Raw genomic sequence first — 15,339 nt, 5'->3', positions numbered from 1 at the left:
GTTTTCATAGCAGCACTATAAAATGGTTTGCTGATTTCTTTAAAACAGAAAATGATTGTTTTAAGGAGTATCTTGACATTTAGAAAGTTTATGATGTGATTTTTTTTTAAATGAAAAATTGGAAAAGTATTTTTTTATTTGTTGCCCTTGGGTCATAGTATCTTGAGCTAATTCTCTTTACTGTAGAAGAAATAAATGGATTTGAATTTTTTTTTAAAGGAATTCCAAAGGATGCAGTGATAAATCTAGATGAAAACTATCTGAGGAAATATTGGTGCTATCAATCAAATGCATTGCATGGATATTGGGTTTTCCCCCTCAATATCTTAAGGGAGTTTTCTTGATAAGGAAAAAATGGAAACATGGATTACCAAATAAGAGTATGTTTCAGTTGGAAGATAATATAGCAATGCCCCATAAAACTATGTGAGTGATTCTGGACATCTATCCAAAGTTAATGGTATTGTAAAAATAGCCCATAAATTGGTTCTTTAATCTTCTTTCATCAAGGTATTTATACAGGACAGACAACATCCAGTGAGAAGCTTTAATTTCAATATAGCAGAAACTTGGGAAAGAAGAATTAATCACTGCCTGAAGCTATGACTGTTGTGATTTCTGACTGCGTTGACACCTATCTTTAAGATGGAATGTACATCCATTCAAACTCCAGGTAAAGAGTCGAGGTGGCGCAGTGGTTAGAGTGCAGTACTGCAGGCTACTTCAGCTGACTGCTAGCTGCAGTTCGGCAGTTCAAATCTCACCGGCTCAAGGTTGACTCAGCCTTCCATCCTTCCGAAGTGGGTAAAATGAGGACCCAGATTGTTGGGGGCAATAGGCTGACTCTGTAAACTACTTAGAGAGGGCTGTAAAAGTACTATGAAGTGGTATATTGGTAAGTGCTATTGCTATCGCTAAAGATGGTATTCAGACTGCTGCCGAAATCCAAGTTCTCTAACACAATTGTTGTAGTAGACAATAATGTCTGAACATACCAAACCATTAACAAATGCAGATGGATTCTCTTAGCTCTGTGTCTTTTTATTCTTTTCTACCCAACAGACCTTTGGAAATAAATTATGTAAAGGTGATCCAGACTCTGATGGTCAGCATAATAGCTTTCCCAAATCAGGACAAAATACAAACAAAATAATTGTGGGGGTGGGGGGGTGGGGGGGAGAGATGGAAAAATAAAGAAAGAATTTAAAATTATATCTGATCAGGCCTGTGTCTTTGGTGAAAAAAATCTTGAAAAATGTCCTTGTGCATCTGTATGGGAGAGGCAGCTGCAGTGGTCCAGAATGTTGACTATTGTTCCATTCTAGGACCCCATCCTTTGACTCTTCTATCCACATGTCCCAAAGTGGAGCATAGACTATCTGCATTGGGTTTCCCAGTGCACACATACACACAAATACATGACCTGAGGTAGTAAATTCACTGTAAATGGTTGGATGCAGATTTGATTGTGCCATGTATCAAAATATTCGCACTTTCTGTAGTTGTGTAAGTTTTATGTAAGTTTTGTAAGTTAAATGCTGAGACTTCTGTTGTTTATTGTCTGCCATGTAACTTCCATTGTATGGTATGTGTGTGAGTATTGTATACATTCTGCCTTGAATGTCTTCTCTTGTCTTGTTACCCTTGAAAGAGGAGGGGTGAGGAAGATTGATTGCATCTGCAAGGATTCATTTATATATGGGACAAGCTCTTTCCATTTCTGGGTGTTTATATCACTCTGTTGTGGCCCAGCAGTGGCTGGCTGAGTTGTTGGTGGACTCTGACAGCTCAGACCATTATGGGACTGCTCTGGAGGATGAGGAAGACTCTGGAGGGTGTTTGGAGTCAGAGCAAGAACTAGAGAAGCTGTTGGCCACCAGGTGGCATCTGAGTCAGGGAGCAGTGAGGAGGAACAGAGGGAGGTTGTCCCTGATGTGCATAGGTGTCGAATTGATAAGAGAAAGGAACAGCTGTGGAGAAGAAGTCATAGAAGAAAGTAAGGACAGCTGGTTATGGGTGTGGCCCCTCCCAAAGAGTTTATAAGTGGAGCGATGGGAGGGGAATCTTTGCAGGAAACAACAGTCCATTATACGAGCCGTTGCGAAAGCCTTCTGTAAGTTTTATCTTGGGTTTGTGAAGATAACTTTCTTTTTTTTTCCCCAAAAATTTTTATTGGTTTTTACACATATATGGGGAAAGGTATAAGGATATACAAAAAAATTTGGCATCTCCCACACTAGTGATAGAAACCCATCCAACACTCACAATTTTTACAATCTTAAAAACAAAATATAAAAGATAAGCAGAAAACAAGGTCTTATTCTATATTGTCAACCATGTGTTCATTCATTTTCCTTTGTCACTTTCTAGAATATCACCAATTGCTATTTATTTCAAATGCTTTTATTTTTGTGATCTGAGCCTTTTCGATATTGCTCCTTCCTCCCTGTCCCCAGAGGAGGCCTCAGCCCCCCCCCTCCTTCTTATCTTGCACCATACTGTCCCTTCCACTACCTTCACTATGTTCGTCCTCTAGGAGGAGAGAATTCTTTTTAATGAAGGCTTCCGTCTCCTGCACTGTATTAATTCTAATCCTGTTTCCCTTCCAAAAGATCAACATTCCTTCTGGCAATAACCATCTAAACCAAATTCCTTTCTTGTATAATTTCTTTGATAAGGAGGAATACTTCCTCCTTCTCTCTCTTATCTTTTTTGGAATCTGCTTAAGGATGGTGATTTCTTCATCTTTATATTTCAATGGTCTCTCCCTTTGGGTGTGAAGATAACTTTCTAGGCTCCCAGCCAGGGGGTGGCTTTATCTATGTAATTAGTCATGGCAGACAGCCAAGCCTGGGTCTGCATATTCATTGGAATAACGGGACAGAACACACCCTTGGTTTGATTTGATAATAGTCTGTTTGCCCCAACTGGGCTGCACTTGTACATGTGCATCAGTAGTGGGTTTCAGCTCCATTGCAACCAGTACGCTGCAACGGGAGCCAGGCGTGCACCACAGGCAGTGTGTTGCGCACACATGCACACCCACCGCCTGCAACGCTCCAGCTGCTCAGCGAAGCATTGCAAAAGTGCCATATGCTGCACATGTGTGCGCATATGGCCTGTTTCCTTCAAATACAAGTAAGGAACGAGGGCAGGCGGGCAGGCCCTCCAAAGCACCATTCCGGTATGGAGGCTGCTGCTTCCGGCAGGCACCGGTACACACGTATTGGGGTGTACCACGTGCAACCACCACTGATGTGCACGTCTTTCCCTTACGTCAATTAGAGAGGTTTCTATCCTGTCCCTGAACCTGCAACAGCCACTTCCAGCAATCCAGACTCCACACTGTTCTACTTCTGACAGAAGGCTGAACACCTCATGAAGCCAGCATAGCTTTGCTTTCTAGAAGGAGTATGCTGGCTTGGTACCTTGTGCAATCTTTCAAGGGAAAGAGCCACACCTGGGACAGGAGAAACTGAGATTATATCCGAGTGCCTTGGCTCTGGTTCAGTTGCCTTACTGCCGCAGTAGCACTCATGAGAAATTATTGCTATGAGCACAAGGGACATTGAGGGAGAGCATCAGTGTCTACACTCTGCCTTCTGGCAAAGGGGAAGGAAGTGCAGCTCCCTCATTTTGCTTGCAATTCTCCAGAGGTCATGACTTACACTTTGAGAATTTCTAGTTGAAGAGACGTTTATCTAGTAAGCCCTATAAAGATAAATCATGACATAACAGGGATGGGATTCTACTGGTTTGGACCGATTCGGGCAAACCGGTATCTCCGACAATCAGCTGGGCCTGCCAACCCACTCTTGCGTTTTACTGACCTACATCCTCTCAGCTGAGTGTCAGCGTGGCAGAGTGGATGGCTGTGCCTCAGCTGTTTTCTTTCCCAGCAGTAATGCAGAAGGTAAGGTTTTCTCAAAACTATGCATGCGTCCATGCGCACAAAGTGTGTGATCACCAAACTGGTTGTTAAACCGATAGGATCCCATCACTGGACATAACCACCATGTCATTATATAAGATATAAAGTGTGATTCTGAGTTGAATAAGTCCTTAAGCTTTTTGAAAGATGGAATTTCTACCAATTGAGTGCATTCTGCTCCATCTGACACTTTACCTACTAACCCTAGCATTAACAAATCTAACCCATACTTGTTTCTTTCCATTTCCTACATATTTTACTTACATGGTTAAGTTTAACATCCCTCCCCTAACCTGAAGCACCTCCTGGATAAAATGAATGACTAAAATCTGAGAATGTGCAAAAAAAAAAAAAACCCTGGTCTTAGAGGTAGAAAGTGAATTTGGACCAGCAAATTGTAGATTTTTTTTTTTACATAAGAGGGCTGAGGACTCCTCAGATCTTTGTTAAAGAACTTCCCATGAATACCATCATTCACTGAACAGCATAGGTTTTTTTTAATGCTGCAAACTGCCTTGTCTGGGACTATGGCAAAGAGCAATTGTGAATGCAAACGTTAAGAAATGAATCCAAACAATTTGCTTGATAAATTCAACCAAGTGCTGCCATTTGAAAGTACTGGCCCTCCGATGGTGGCTCTTGCAGTGAATTGACAGGTGTCCTAATTGAGTAATTTCTATTCAGTTTAAGAACAGGAGCAGCTATGAAACAAGTGAAGCCAAGATAATTCCATTGGAAAGTTTTGGGTTGACCCCTATTATTACTACAACTTTTTTAAAAAAGTGTAATCTGAGATACGTACAATCTCCAGTCCGGTCACTCTCTCAGGGTTTCTTGTTGGGAGTGGGGACAACAGGAGGAGGCAGGTGTATTGAATATATTTACCACCTTGAATTATTTGTAATAATAATAAAGGCGGGATATGAATAAATAAATATACAAAGAATTAAATCTCTGTTTAAGATTAGAATTAAAATGATCCTTAGATCCACTTTTAAAACTACTTTTAAAGGCATCTGAACCAAAGTAGCAGATGTATAACTTACTAGTATCAATCCTTCATAGTCTTCAAAGGAGGAGGATGGCATCAGTGGAATTTCACCCTAGAGAAAAATATGGCAATGGTCAAAGATATGTTTCTTTTATACTAACAATATCTTATGTCAGAGTTTTGTTTTGATGTACAAAATTGCCAACCAAAATTGCACACTTCCCCCCCCCCCTCCAAAGTTTTACTCCTAGGTATTTTACTTTGTCTTGGCTGAATCTTATTAAGCAGATAACATTGGTTTCATCTCAATGGCCTGATCTACATATTGTTTCATTTAGTTTCATATACTGGTAATGCACAACACCATAAATCTTGACTTACAACCACAGTACAAGGCCCATACCAAATAAACTACATTGTGTGTGATATAAGAACTCAGTCTATTGTATTTAATTGCATCAGAAAGATCTGCTTGCTAAAGGGAAAACACTTCTAATAAAAAAAAACAAAGAAACAAAGTGTTGCAACTAACAACAATGTGAAATGTTGGGCTGGGTTGTACTACAAGAGTCTTCCAGAGGAAATTTGTTTTCAAAACATTGAATGTTATTTGAAAGTGATGCCATCCTGCATTATTTTTGTAGTGTTTCAAAAAATAAATTATATCATCATATGGGATATGAAAGATATATGTATGTCCACAACTTGAACATAACTTACTGATTACAGCTTAACCGAATTGGAAGGGACCTTGCAGGTCATCTAGTCCAACCCCCCACCCAAGAAGGCCTACACCATTTCTGACAGAAGGCAGCCCAGTCTCTTCTTGAAAGCTTCCAGTGATGAAACTCCCATAACATCCAAAGGCAAGCTATTCTATTGGTTGATTGTTCTCACTGTCAGAAAATTTCTCCTTATTGCTAGGTTGAATCTCTCTTTGGTCAGTTTCTATCCATTATTCCTTGTGTGGCCTTCAGGTGCCTTGGAAAATAGTTTTAACCCTTTCTCTCTGTAGCAGCCCCTCAAATATTGGAACACTGCTATCACGGCTCCCTTGGTCCTTCTCTTTACTAGACTAGCCTTCTTTAAACTTTTAATCACCCTCAATTGTTACTGCAGCAAAATGAAGGCTAGCAACCAAATGTCAAAAAACATTTTAAGGAAGAAAACGTATCAACAAAAAATTAAATCATTTTATATTTACATTTTATGTTGGCAACTATAACTTCATGCATTGCTTTGCCCCCAAATGGAATCATCAGATATTATTAGTATCTGAACTAAACTGGTTTTAAAATCAAAAGGTGAATTTAGAGGCTATTTAAATTGATAATATTATATTCATTACCACATATAAATAAGTTTATTATCAATATGTTGTAACACTTTTTGTAATGAAATGGAAAAGTATATCCAGTGTAATAGAACTGATTCCTGAAACATTTCTACAAGGACTTTGGCAGCCTAGATATCACTTTATAGAAGTATTTCTACAGTCAGAGCACATACTCATGAAAATATAGTAAGCCTAGTTTAGGAAGATTTGAAAGCACTTTACAAGACAAGCTTATACTTGTCTTGGCTACTACTAAGGATATTAGTACCAGATCTGAACAGCAAATATTTAGATCACTAGATCTTAACAAATAAGTATGGTTTATTGTTGTCTACTTTTGTTGGGATTTGTGCAGCCCAATCACCATTTCAGCATAATTCCAAACAGATTTTATTGAACATTCTCTCACCCATCATTCTTTTTAATTGTATTGAGATTAGAACTCTCAGAATTGCCGAACAGTGTAGCCAATGTCTAAGCTTTTGTAATTGTTGTTTTGCTACATACTGGATTCACATAACCTGATGACTGTAGTGCAGTTTGAGCTTATAACATGAACTTCAGTTGTGAATCAAGTTGAGCCCAGTAAGCTTTGATGCAGGGCAATGTGGGAACCCAGCAACAGTCTTAAAATAATGTTATAAATTTTTCGTACTTAGATAATATTTTGTGACCCATCACTTTGTTATAAAACAGGAACCTGCATTTTTGAAATATCACTTTCCCTTTGAGAGCACCAGGTCCTCTTGTTTTCAATTTATTATTTTCTGGGCAGATATACAACTGAGCACAAAGTACTAAGCAAAAGGCAGCCCATGCCATTTCCAAGAAACAGTGGCATTTTGGAACATCAAAATAGCATTCATAAAATTCTCTGAGAAGCGACATGAAATGTATTGGATTAAAATATGTTACATTATAAATCCTATTACGTAAATTGGAAGGTATGAATATAACCTCCAGCATAAGGCAAATTACACATCACTCTGTTTTAGCATTTATTTTGGCCAGAATGCCAACTAATTCCACTTTTACTACAAGCACACTAAACATTTTCTATGCATGCTAGAATCTCTTATGTAGAGACTTCTTTCTAAACATTCAAAGAGCCACAAAGGTCGTAACCAGAAGCCCCCAGTTCAATTCTGGAGCCGACCAGAAGTCTGGTTCCCCCACCAAAGAGTCTGTATCCCTTTTCCTTTTACCAATTGGCGACAGGGAGCTGCAGCAGAGGGATGAAAGAGCCACATGCGGCTCCAGAGCCATGGGTTGCTGACCCCTGTTCTAAGCCAACATCCCATGGCATGCAATCCACCACCTAGAAAACCACAGAACCACATTCTATAGCTTTACTTTCAAGAAGCCCAAAAGATCCTTGAGACACTATGAAATGACCACAAACAGATCAGCCCTTCAGGACGCTTCCCTGAAGCCTCCGGAGTAGTCAAAACGAACCTCCAAGCAAACCGGAAGTCCGTTCCTGAACTTCCGGTTTGCCCGTAGGGCTGGTTTTTTGCGCTCCGGAGGCTTCAGGGAAGCTCATGAAGCCTCCGGAGGGCCTCCGGCAGGGGGCGGCGAAGGCTCTTTTCACCATTCCCAGGCTCCTATAAAGCCTCTGGAGCCTGGGGAGGGTGAAAAATGGCTTTAAAAAAGGGTGAACTCAGCTGGCCAACACGCGCATGCGCGCGCTGGCCATCTGACAAGACAGTGCCTCGCGTGCCCTGACAAATGGCTCTGTGTGCCATAGGTTCGCCATCACTGACCTATACTGTACCTGTGCATTTCATTTTTGTTGCCTAAATGTAGAACCTTACTCTTTTCACCAATGAATTTAATTTTATTAGATAGTGCCCAATGTTCAAGTTTGTCAAGATCCTTCTGTATCTTTAGCCTATCTTCTGGAGTGTTGGCTATTCCTGCCAGCTTGGTGTCATCTGCAAATTTGATGAGTTCCCCATTTATTCCCTCACCCAAATCATTGATGAAGATGTTGAAGAGTCTGGGCCCAAAACAGAGCCTTGGGGTACTCCATTGCATACTTCCCTCCATGTAGATGCTGTTCCATTGAGGACTACACATTGAGTGTGGTTGGTCAGCCAATTACGAATCCATCTGGTGGTGATGCTGTCCAACCCACATTCTTCTACTTTATCTAGTAGGTTATGGTCTACCTTATCAAATGCCTTATTGAAATCCAAGTAAACTATATCGACAGCATTCCTCTGGTCCACTAATTTTGTCACTTTGTCAAAGAATGCAATAAGATTAGTCTGGCATGATCTGTTTTTGACAAACCCATGTTGGCTTTTGGCTATTACTTTGTTTGCTTCTAGGTGTTCGCTAATTCGTTGCTTGATTATCTTTTCCACAATCTTTCCTGGTATTGAAGTCAGGCTGATAGGTCTGTAGTTTCCTGGATCTGTTTTTTTCCCTTTTTTGAAGATGGGAACCACATCAGCTCTTTTCCAGTTCTCTGGTAGTTCCCCGGTGCTCCAGGATCTCTGAAAGATATAGTTCAGTGGTTCTGAGATCTCGTCTGCCAGTTCCTTTAGAACCCATGTAATCCATCCGGTCCTGGTGATTTGAACTCGTTTAGGGTAGACAGGTGCTCACTTACCATTTTCTTCCCTATTTAAACTTGTGTTCCTAATCTGATTTTTGTGGTGCTGTTTTTGATAGGTTGGACTGCTTTATCCCTTTGTGTAAAGACAGATGCAAAAAATGAGTTAAATAGTTCTGCTTTCTCCCTGTTGCTTGTCACCTTCTTGCTGCTTTCTCCCAGCAATGAACCAATTGTTTCCTTAACTTTTTTCTTGTTTTTAACATGTTGGAAGAAGCTTTTTTTGTTATTTTTTACTTTTGTGGCAAGCCTTTCTTCATTGTGAGCCTTAGCTTTCCTCACTTCATCTTTACATGCTCGGGCTATTTGCTGATATTCTGCCTTAGTTATGTCCCCCCCCTTCCACTTTTTATACTTATCTTTTTTGTATTTCAATTTGACAGAGAGTTCTTTATGCAGCCATGCTGGTTTCTTTTGGGAGCTGTTATTTTTCTTCTTCATTGGTATTGTGCTAGACTGGGCTTTTGTAATCTCATTTTTCAAAATTTCCCAAGCTTCTTGAGTTGTTTTCCCCTTGAGGATTCTCATCTATGGAATTTTTCCCAAGCTCTAAGTTTATTGAAATTAGCTCTCTCAAAGTCCAAGACTCTAGTTTCACTTTGTTCTACTACTTGTGTTTGCATAATGTTGAATTCCAATATTGCATGGTCACTTGCCCCCAGGGTTCCTGTGGCTTCAACATCTTCTATCATTTCCTCTCTGTTAGTGAGAATTAAGTCCAATAGGGCTGATCCCCTTGTTCCCTTCTCTACTTTTTGGGAAACAAAGTTGTCTGCTAGGTTTGTTAGGAACCTGTTGGATCTTCCACTTGGTGCAGAGTTTGTTTCCCAGTTGATGTCAGGGTAGTTAAAATCCCCCACTACTATTATGGTGTGCTTCCTACATACCTTAGTTAGCTGACTAACAAAAAATTCATCTACTTCCTCTGCTTGGTTGGGTGGCCTGTAGTATAGACCTATGGCAATATCATTTCCCCCCAACCTTTAATATTGACCCAAGTGCATTCATTATAGTTCTCATCATTGTTGTGCTCTATTTCTGTAAAGAGGTAATTATTTCTTATATATAGTGCAACTCCACCTCCTGTTTTATTTGGTCTATTTCTTTTAAATAATTTAACTCCTTCTAGCTGTATGTTCCATTTGTCAGTTTCATCCCACCAAGTTTCTGTAATGGCAACAATATCGTATCTGTCCTCTTTTACTTGAATTTCTAATTCGCCCTGTTTATTCCTTATACTCTGTGCATTGGTGTATAGACATTTGAGTTCATTTTGATTGACTCTGTGTTTACTGTCTACATAACCTGTGTTATGCCTGACTGCCCCTATTTTCTTGCCACTTGTATGATTCATGCACATGGTATGGCACTCACTATTAAATGTGTGGTTTTGCTTGACAGCGGGAGTGATAATCTTACCCACACAAACATCTGTGTTACGTGCACTGATAACCCTATAAATTTTAGATTGCTGGGGACAAAAATGTTCTGTATCAATTAATTCTCTGTCCCCACTGTTCAGTTTAAATGTTTATGCAGAAAATCTGTGAATTTAATGCCAAGTAACTCAGTCCCTTTCTTGGATGGGTGCAAACCATCTCTTTTGTACAGTTTTTCACTGGACCAGCTGCAGACATCATGACTAATAAAACCAAAGCCTTTCCTTTTACACTACTCCGTTAGCCACACATTAAATTCTGCTACACACTGGCCCTTCCCTTTTTGTTCCTTATATACTGGTAAAACCCCTGAAAAGATAAGTCTACAACCTATATTACTAAGTTCATACCCCAAGCTCTAGAAATTATTCTTCACAGAGAGTACATCTTTTTGGGATAGATCATTTGTGCCAAGATGTATAATAGCATCAACAACACAGTCCTTACTTGCATTCTTGACTATCTTAAGAATACGCCTCTTGTCTCTGCTGGCAGTAGCACCTGGCAGACACCTGACCTCTTTTAAAACCTCCATATCCTTTCCTAAATTTACATCCCTTATGATTGAATCACCAACCAGAAGGTGACTTCTCTTTTTGCATACCTTGCTCTTCTTGTGCGACTGATGTGTGATACCTGGTTCCCCATTTCACCTTTCAGAAGTAAGTTCTTCATTTTGGACCAAGATCCCCTGCTTATTTGAGTCATCATTATCACAACTACCTTGACCTGTCTCTTTAGTGTCCCCATTAGGGTCAGCAAGGGCGCTGTATCTGTTATGCTGGGTCACAGCAAAAACTTTGTGTTTATGGTTCACAGCTCTCACCCTGCCAGATCCTATGGTTGTCCAGACTGCTCTTCTCCTGCAGGATCTTTGTGGTAGGGGGGGCTGATAGCGTGGCATCTCCGCAGAGTGGAATGGCTGAATTGGACACCTAATTTCTGCTTGGAGAGCACAGATTAGAGATTCTAGATAGGTAATCTGTCTACGTAGACTAGTAATTTGTTTACAAAGGGGACAGTATCCAAATTTGAAAAGAGTACTGTGAAAGAAAAGTGCAAGACAACTATTACATTGAACTAAACTGGTCATTTTGAAATAAATAAAATCACAATTTCAAGCGCACGAATCCCAAATATATTATTACTATTTTGGTTTATGGACATATGATTCGCACGCTGTTAGGCACGCGGGCCACTGCCTACTCCTCTTTGTCTCTCTGCTTCCCCCCTTCCAGCCAGCAGCTCCAATCACCAGCCATAGGAAAGTTTCCTGTCCTCAGTGTGAGTTTTGCATAAGGCAATTTGATGTTCTGTGATTCCCATTTTCCTACAAACATTCCACAACTGTTCATGATTAACACAATCAAAAGTCCTTCTACAATCAATGAATATAGACTTCTTAAAGATATTATTTGGCTTTCTTAATTATTCAGCAAGCATATGATTTTTGGCAATTCAATATTTTGCCTATTTTGTCTCTAAAGCACAAAATATAGTAGGTGTTTTAGTTGCCTGGAGTTTTTAATTCAACACTGCTCATCATCTTCCATTAATAATTGTATTTTAAAAGGTTACTTTATGAATCATTATCACCTTGACAACTTTTCATCATTTCAACTCCTCATTTGAACCCAATTTCTATTCAAGACTAAATATATTTCTTCTGTCTGTGACTCAAAGGACCAAGATCTGCTAAAATGTGTTAAATTAATTGAGATTCGATACACAGTCCAAACCTTATATGCCGGATGGACCTATTTTTAACAATCAAAATGAGAAAGTTATGAGAAGGTGGGTCAAAGATGATTAAAATAATACAAAGAGAAACTGAAAATAGAAAATGCACACTACATTTTTATTATACTGTTCTATAAACCACTGTAACTTTACCCTTTGCATTTTAGAATATTCACTCTGTGTATTAGCACATTAACAGGAAGTTAGCTGTTATGGTTTGTAATCTATGGAGGAGAGCAGTTTAACGTCCACATTAACCTCTTTTGGGGTCCTCCATAAAGAAAAAGGCCTCAAAGAAGTTTAAGAAATACTGTTCTAGAGGATAATCTAAACCAGCAAAAAAAAAAAAATCGAAAATCATGGTCACATGACCATGGAATGCCTTGACAGGTCATAAAGCTGATGCGTCCAATATGTGGTCATGTGACCGCAGAGCAACACAACATGTGGTCATGTGACCGCAGAGTAACACAACCCTTTATGATGGCCAGCGGTGGTTTATGGGCTCTAAAGCACCTGTTCTGTGGCCATCGTAACTTCAAATGATTGTAAAACAATGAGCCATGAAGCAAGGAGTATCTGTTTATACTTAACTTTGTTGAGCATCTGGATTTTTGCAGTGCAAATATGGTAGCCTTAGTGCTGGTGAGAAGGTCACATAAGACCCGCTGGATTTATGATCTCGTGAGCCCAGTCATTTTATTGTATTCCATAAACTACGTTCAAAATAAATTATACCTTAGTATGTTGCATAAATACAACATATAATAATGCTATTTGGTTTCCAATGCTTCTAACAGAAAGATGGTTCAGAGAAAACACAATACTACTCAGAATGGGGTTTGTATACTGATTTCTAGTTACCGGTATATAAACTTTGGGTTTATTTTCAGTGTGCTCCTGTAACTCTGTATCAAATAAGGATTAGATAACCGAGAACAGAGTCAGCTTTAGCCTCAGGAACCAGCCTCTGATGTAAACCGTAACTTAGCCTAAAGCGGTATGAAACTCTTGGGAAACTTCATTTGCATGAGTGGATAACCATCTTTAAAATCCATCTTATCAACAGTCACCTTCCCTGAAATCAGGATAGTTAGCTAATCAAATACTGAAACAACAAACTTTTGTAGCACTCACGAAACTCTAAGGAAACATGTGCAAGATTGGACTGCATAGCTCTTCAATTCAAGTGAAATCTAGCCTCTAAGCTATGGCGTTTGTCTTTATAAACATAATCAATAGTTTTTATCCAAGAATGATCCATCAATTGATCATAATTTAAAACATAGTTTTAAATTATAAACCAACTGTATCTTCCTATAAAAGTTTCTGATTGTAATATGAAACAGAAAGAAAGAGAGAAATAATTTTCTAAGTAAAAGTGAAATATTTATCATATTTTCAGCCATAAGCAGAACATGAACTTTGGGGAAAGGGGATGGGTGGGTTTCTAACAGCTGCCATACACAAATGTTTTGCTCTGCTTATTTTTTTTTTCATCTTTCTTAGAACTTGCCTAAAGAGCCCTTGCAGTTTTCTTGGCAAGATTACTAAGAAGTAATTTGCCATTGCCTTCTATCTTAAGGCTGAAAGAAAGTGACTAGCGTGATGCTATAACCATTACTGGAAACCGGCTCTTGAAAAATCTGCTTAGATACACAGAAAAGAACATAGAAAGTACATAGAAAAGAAATTCTCGCAAAGGAAGACCGAAAAGGCTCAAGAAATGTATCTGCTCTCAGGTGTACTTCCGACACGGCTCAGTGAGATTTATTCAGGAAGCTCAATATGGGGCCGTGGCTTAATTCCGCTCTTGCAAGTGGCACGCAACAATCTAATGATTATCTGGAGGTACTCCTGAAGGGCCGAACACGGTTCATTTTAGCTGCGGGAGTTCCTTATTTATCCCATTCGCCACTTCCGTCCGCTTTCGACACCTGTACGGTCCCTGGGCCCCGATCCACAGGGAGTCAAGGGACAACGCGGCCGGGGTAGCGGGAGCCTCCGAAGTGGCTCAGCCAGTTAGAGCTGCCCCTCCGGCTAACCTTTGCGCACACTCGACCTGCAGTTCTGCCCTCTTACCGGCATCGTGGAGGGAGATGGACGGTCTGCTGGCGCAACAGGCCCCCGGAGACGAGCGCTCCTAGCTTCCGATCTACGACTCCCTCGCCCGCTAACCGAACTTCGGGAGCTGTGCCGGAGGGAGCCCCTCCGCCAGGTGCTGCTCTGGGGCGTCCTTTCAGGCTCCCTGGGCTCTAGTTCCAATTGCAGCCTGAGTGCTCGAGGCGGTCGGACTTCCGCGTATGACTGTTCGGCTACGATGCACCTCCCGACAACAGAATCACTACCTGCCGTGTTGCCGCAGGCAGAGAGAGAGAGAGAGAGAGAGAAAGACTTGCCCTAAACTTCCCGCCCTGCCAGATTCAACCAGGACACGAAAGAGTAGCCGAGCAGGCAGGGGTGGGGAGACCCAAGGCAAACAAAGGGTTTGCTCGGGGATAGGTGTGAGCTCTCTGCTTTCCTTTGTCACTATAGCGCGAGCGTTTTGTTCCTCAAAGTGCAAATAGATCGTCGTACTGGAGTCCACCCCATCCCACCCAGGTTAACTAGCTGAGCAGGAGATAGAAATCAGTCTGACTTTGGCAATGGCATCAGGAGCCACTTTTTTAAAAAAAAAACTGGATTCACACCACACGGAACTGTAAAAAGGGTTCGAGTCAGTTTAAGGGAGTCACTGCGGCTGCATTGGACCAAAGGACCACCGAAAACGGAAGGTGAAGAAGAGAAGGCTCTGCTGAACCTCTATACCTGAGCAAAAGTGCTCTGCACTAGGCTGGGACTGACACTCTTCTTTTCTCGTATCGTGTCTAAAGAAAGAATTTTTTTCTTTAAAGCACGGTGTCTTTTCCTCTTCCTTGCTTTATAGGAATTCATCAGAAAGGTTGTATACTCATCTAGAATGTGGGAAGATCTCCAAACCTGACCATTGCATGGGTCCCAAAATTTCTTAAGTTAGTCCTGAAGCGACATGTTAGATTTGGTTTCGATGTGTAATATGAACCCTGTTGCTCTGGTTTGTACACCATCATGTGATTATTTATCTATTCATTCAATAAACCATAATTAAATAATAGCTTACCTCATTATGAATAATCTTTTATTGAGAGTGTATAAAAAGGTTCATGAATTGCAATAAAAGGTTATCATCTCATTATGCAATTTATTTACTCCCAGATAAGCAATTTCAGGAAGAAAGGGAACCCTTAACGGAGCTTTTTTGAA

At 40.3% G+C, this 15,339-nt stretch overlaps 1 protein-coding gene across 2 annotated transcripts in view; it reads right to left on the bottom strand.

Moving 5' to 3' along the window:
• Positions 1-14,740, bottom strand: part of ANO9 (anoctamin 9) — a 64,199-nt gene extending 49,459 nt beyond the window's left edge. Inside the window, exons 1-2 of one of the 2 annotated variants that reach the window (XM_081937222.1) lie at positions 14,140-14,740; positions 4,978-5,034 (exon numbers count right to left, since the gene is read on the bottom strand). In XM_081937222.1, the coding sequence (XP_081793348.1) occupies positions 4,978-5,034; positions 14,140-14,145 (63 nt within the window). In that variant the 5' untranslated portion in view covers positions 14,146-14,740. The remainder of the gene's footprint in view (positions 1-4,977; positions 5,035-14,139) is intronic. The other variant, XM_081937221.1, reaches the window with a different exon arrangement.
• Between the last annotated feature and the right edge of the window lie 599 nt (positions 14,741-15,339).

This window comes from Natrix helvetica (assembly GCF_964273705.1).
Source record: "Natrix helvetica genome assembly, chromosome: 1".
NCBI lineage: Eukaryota > Metazoa > Chordata > Lepidosauria > Squamata > Natricidae > Natrix > Natrix helvetica.
The sequence above is the reverse complement of the archived record's forward strand: the minus strand, read 5'-3'. Positions and strand labels throughout refer to the sequence as shown.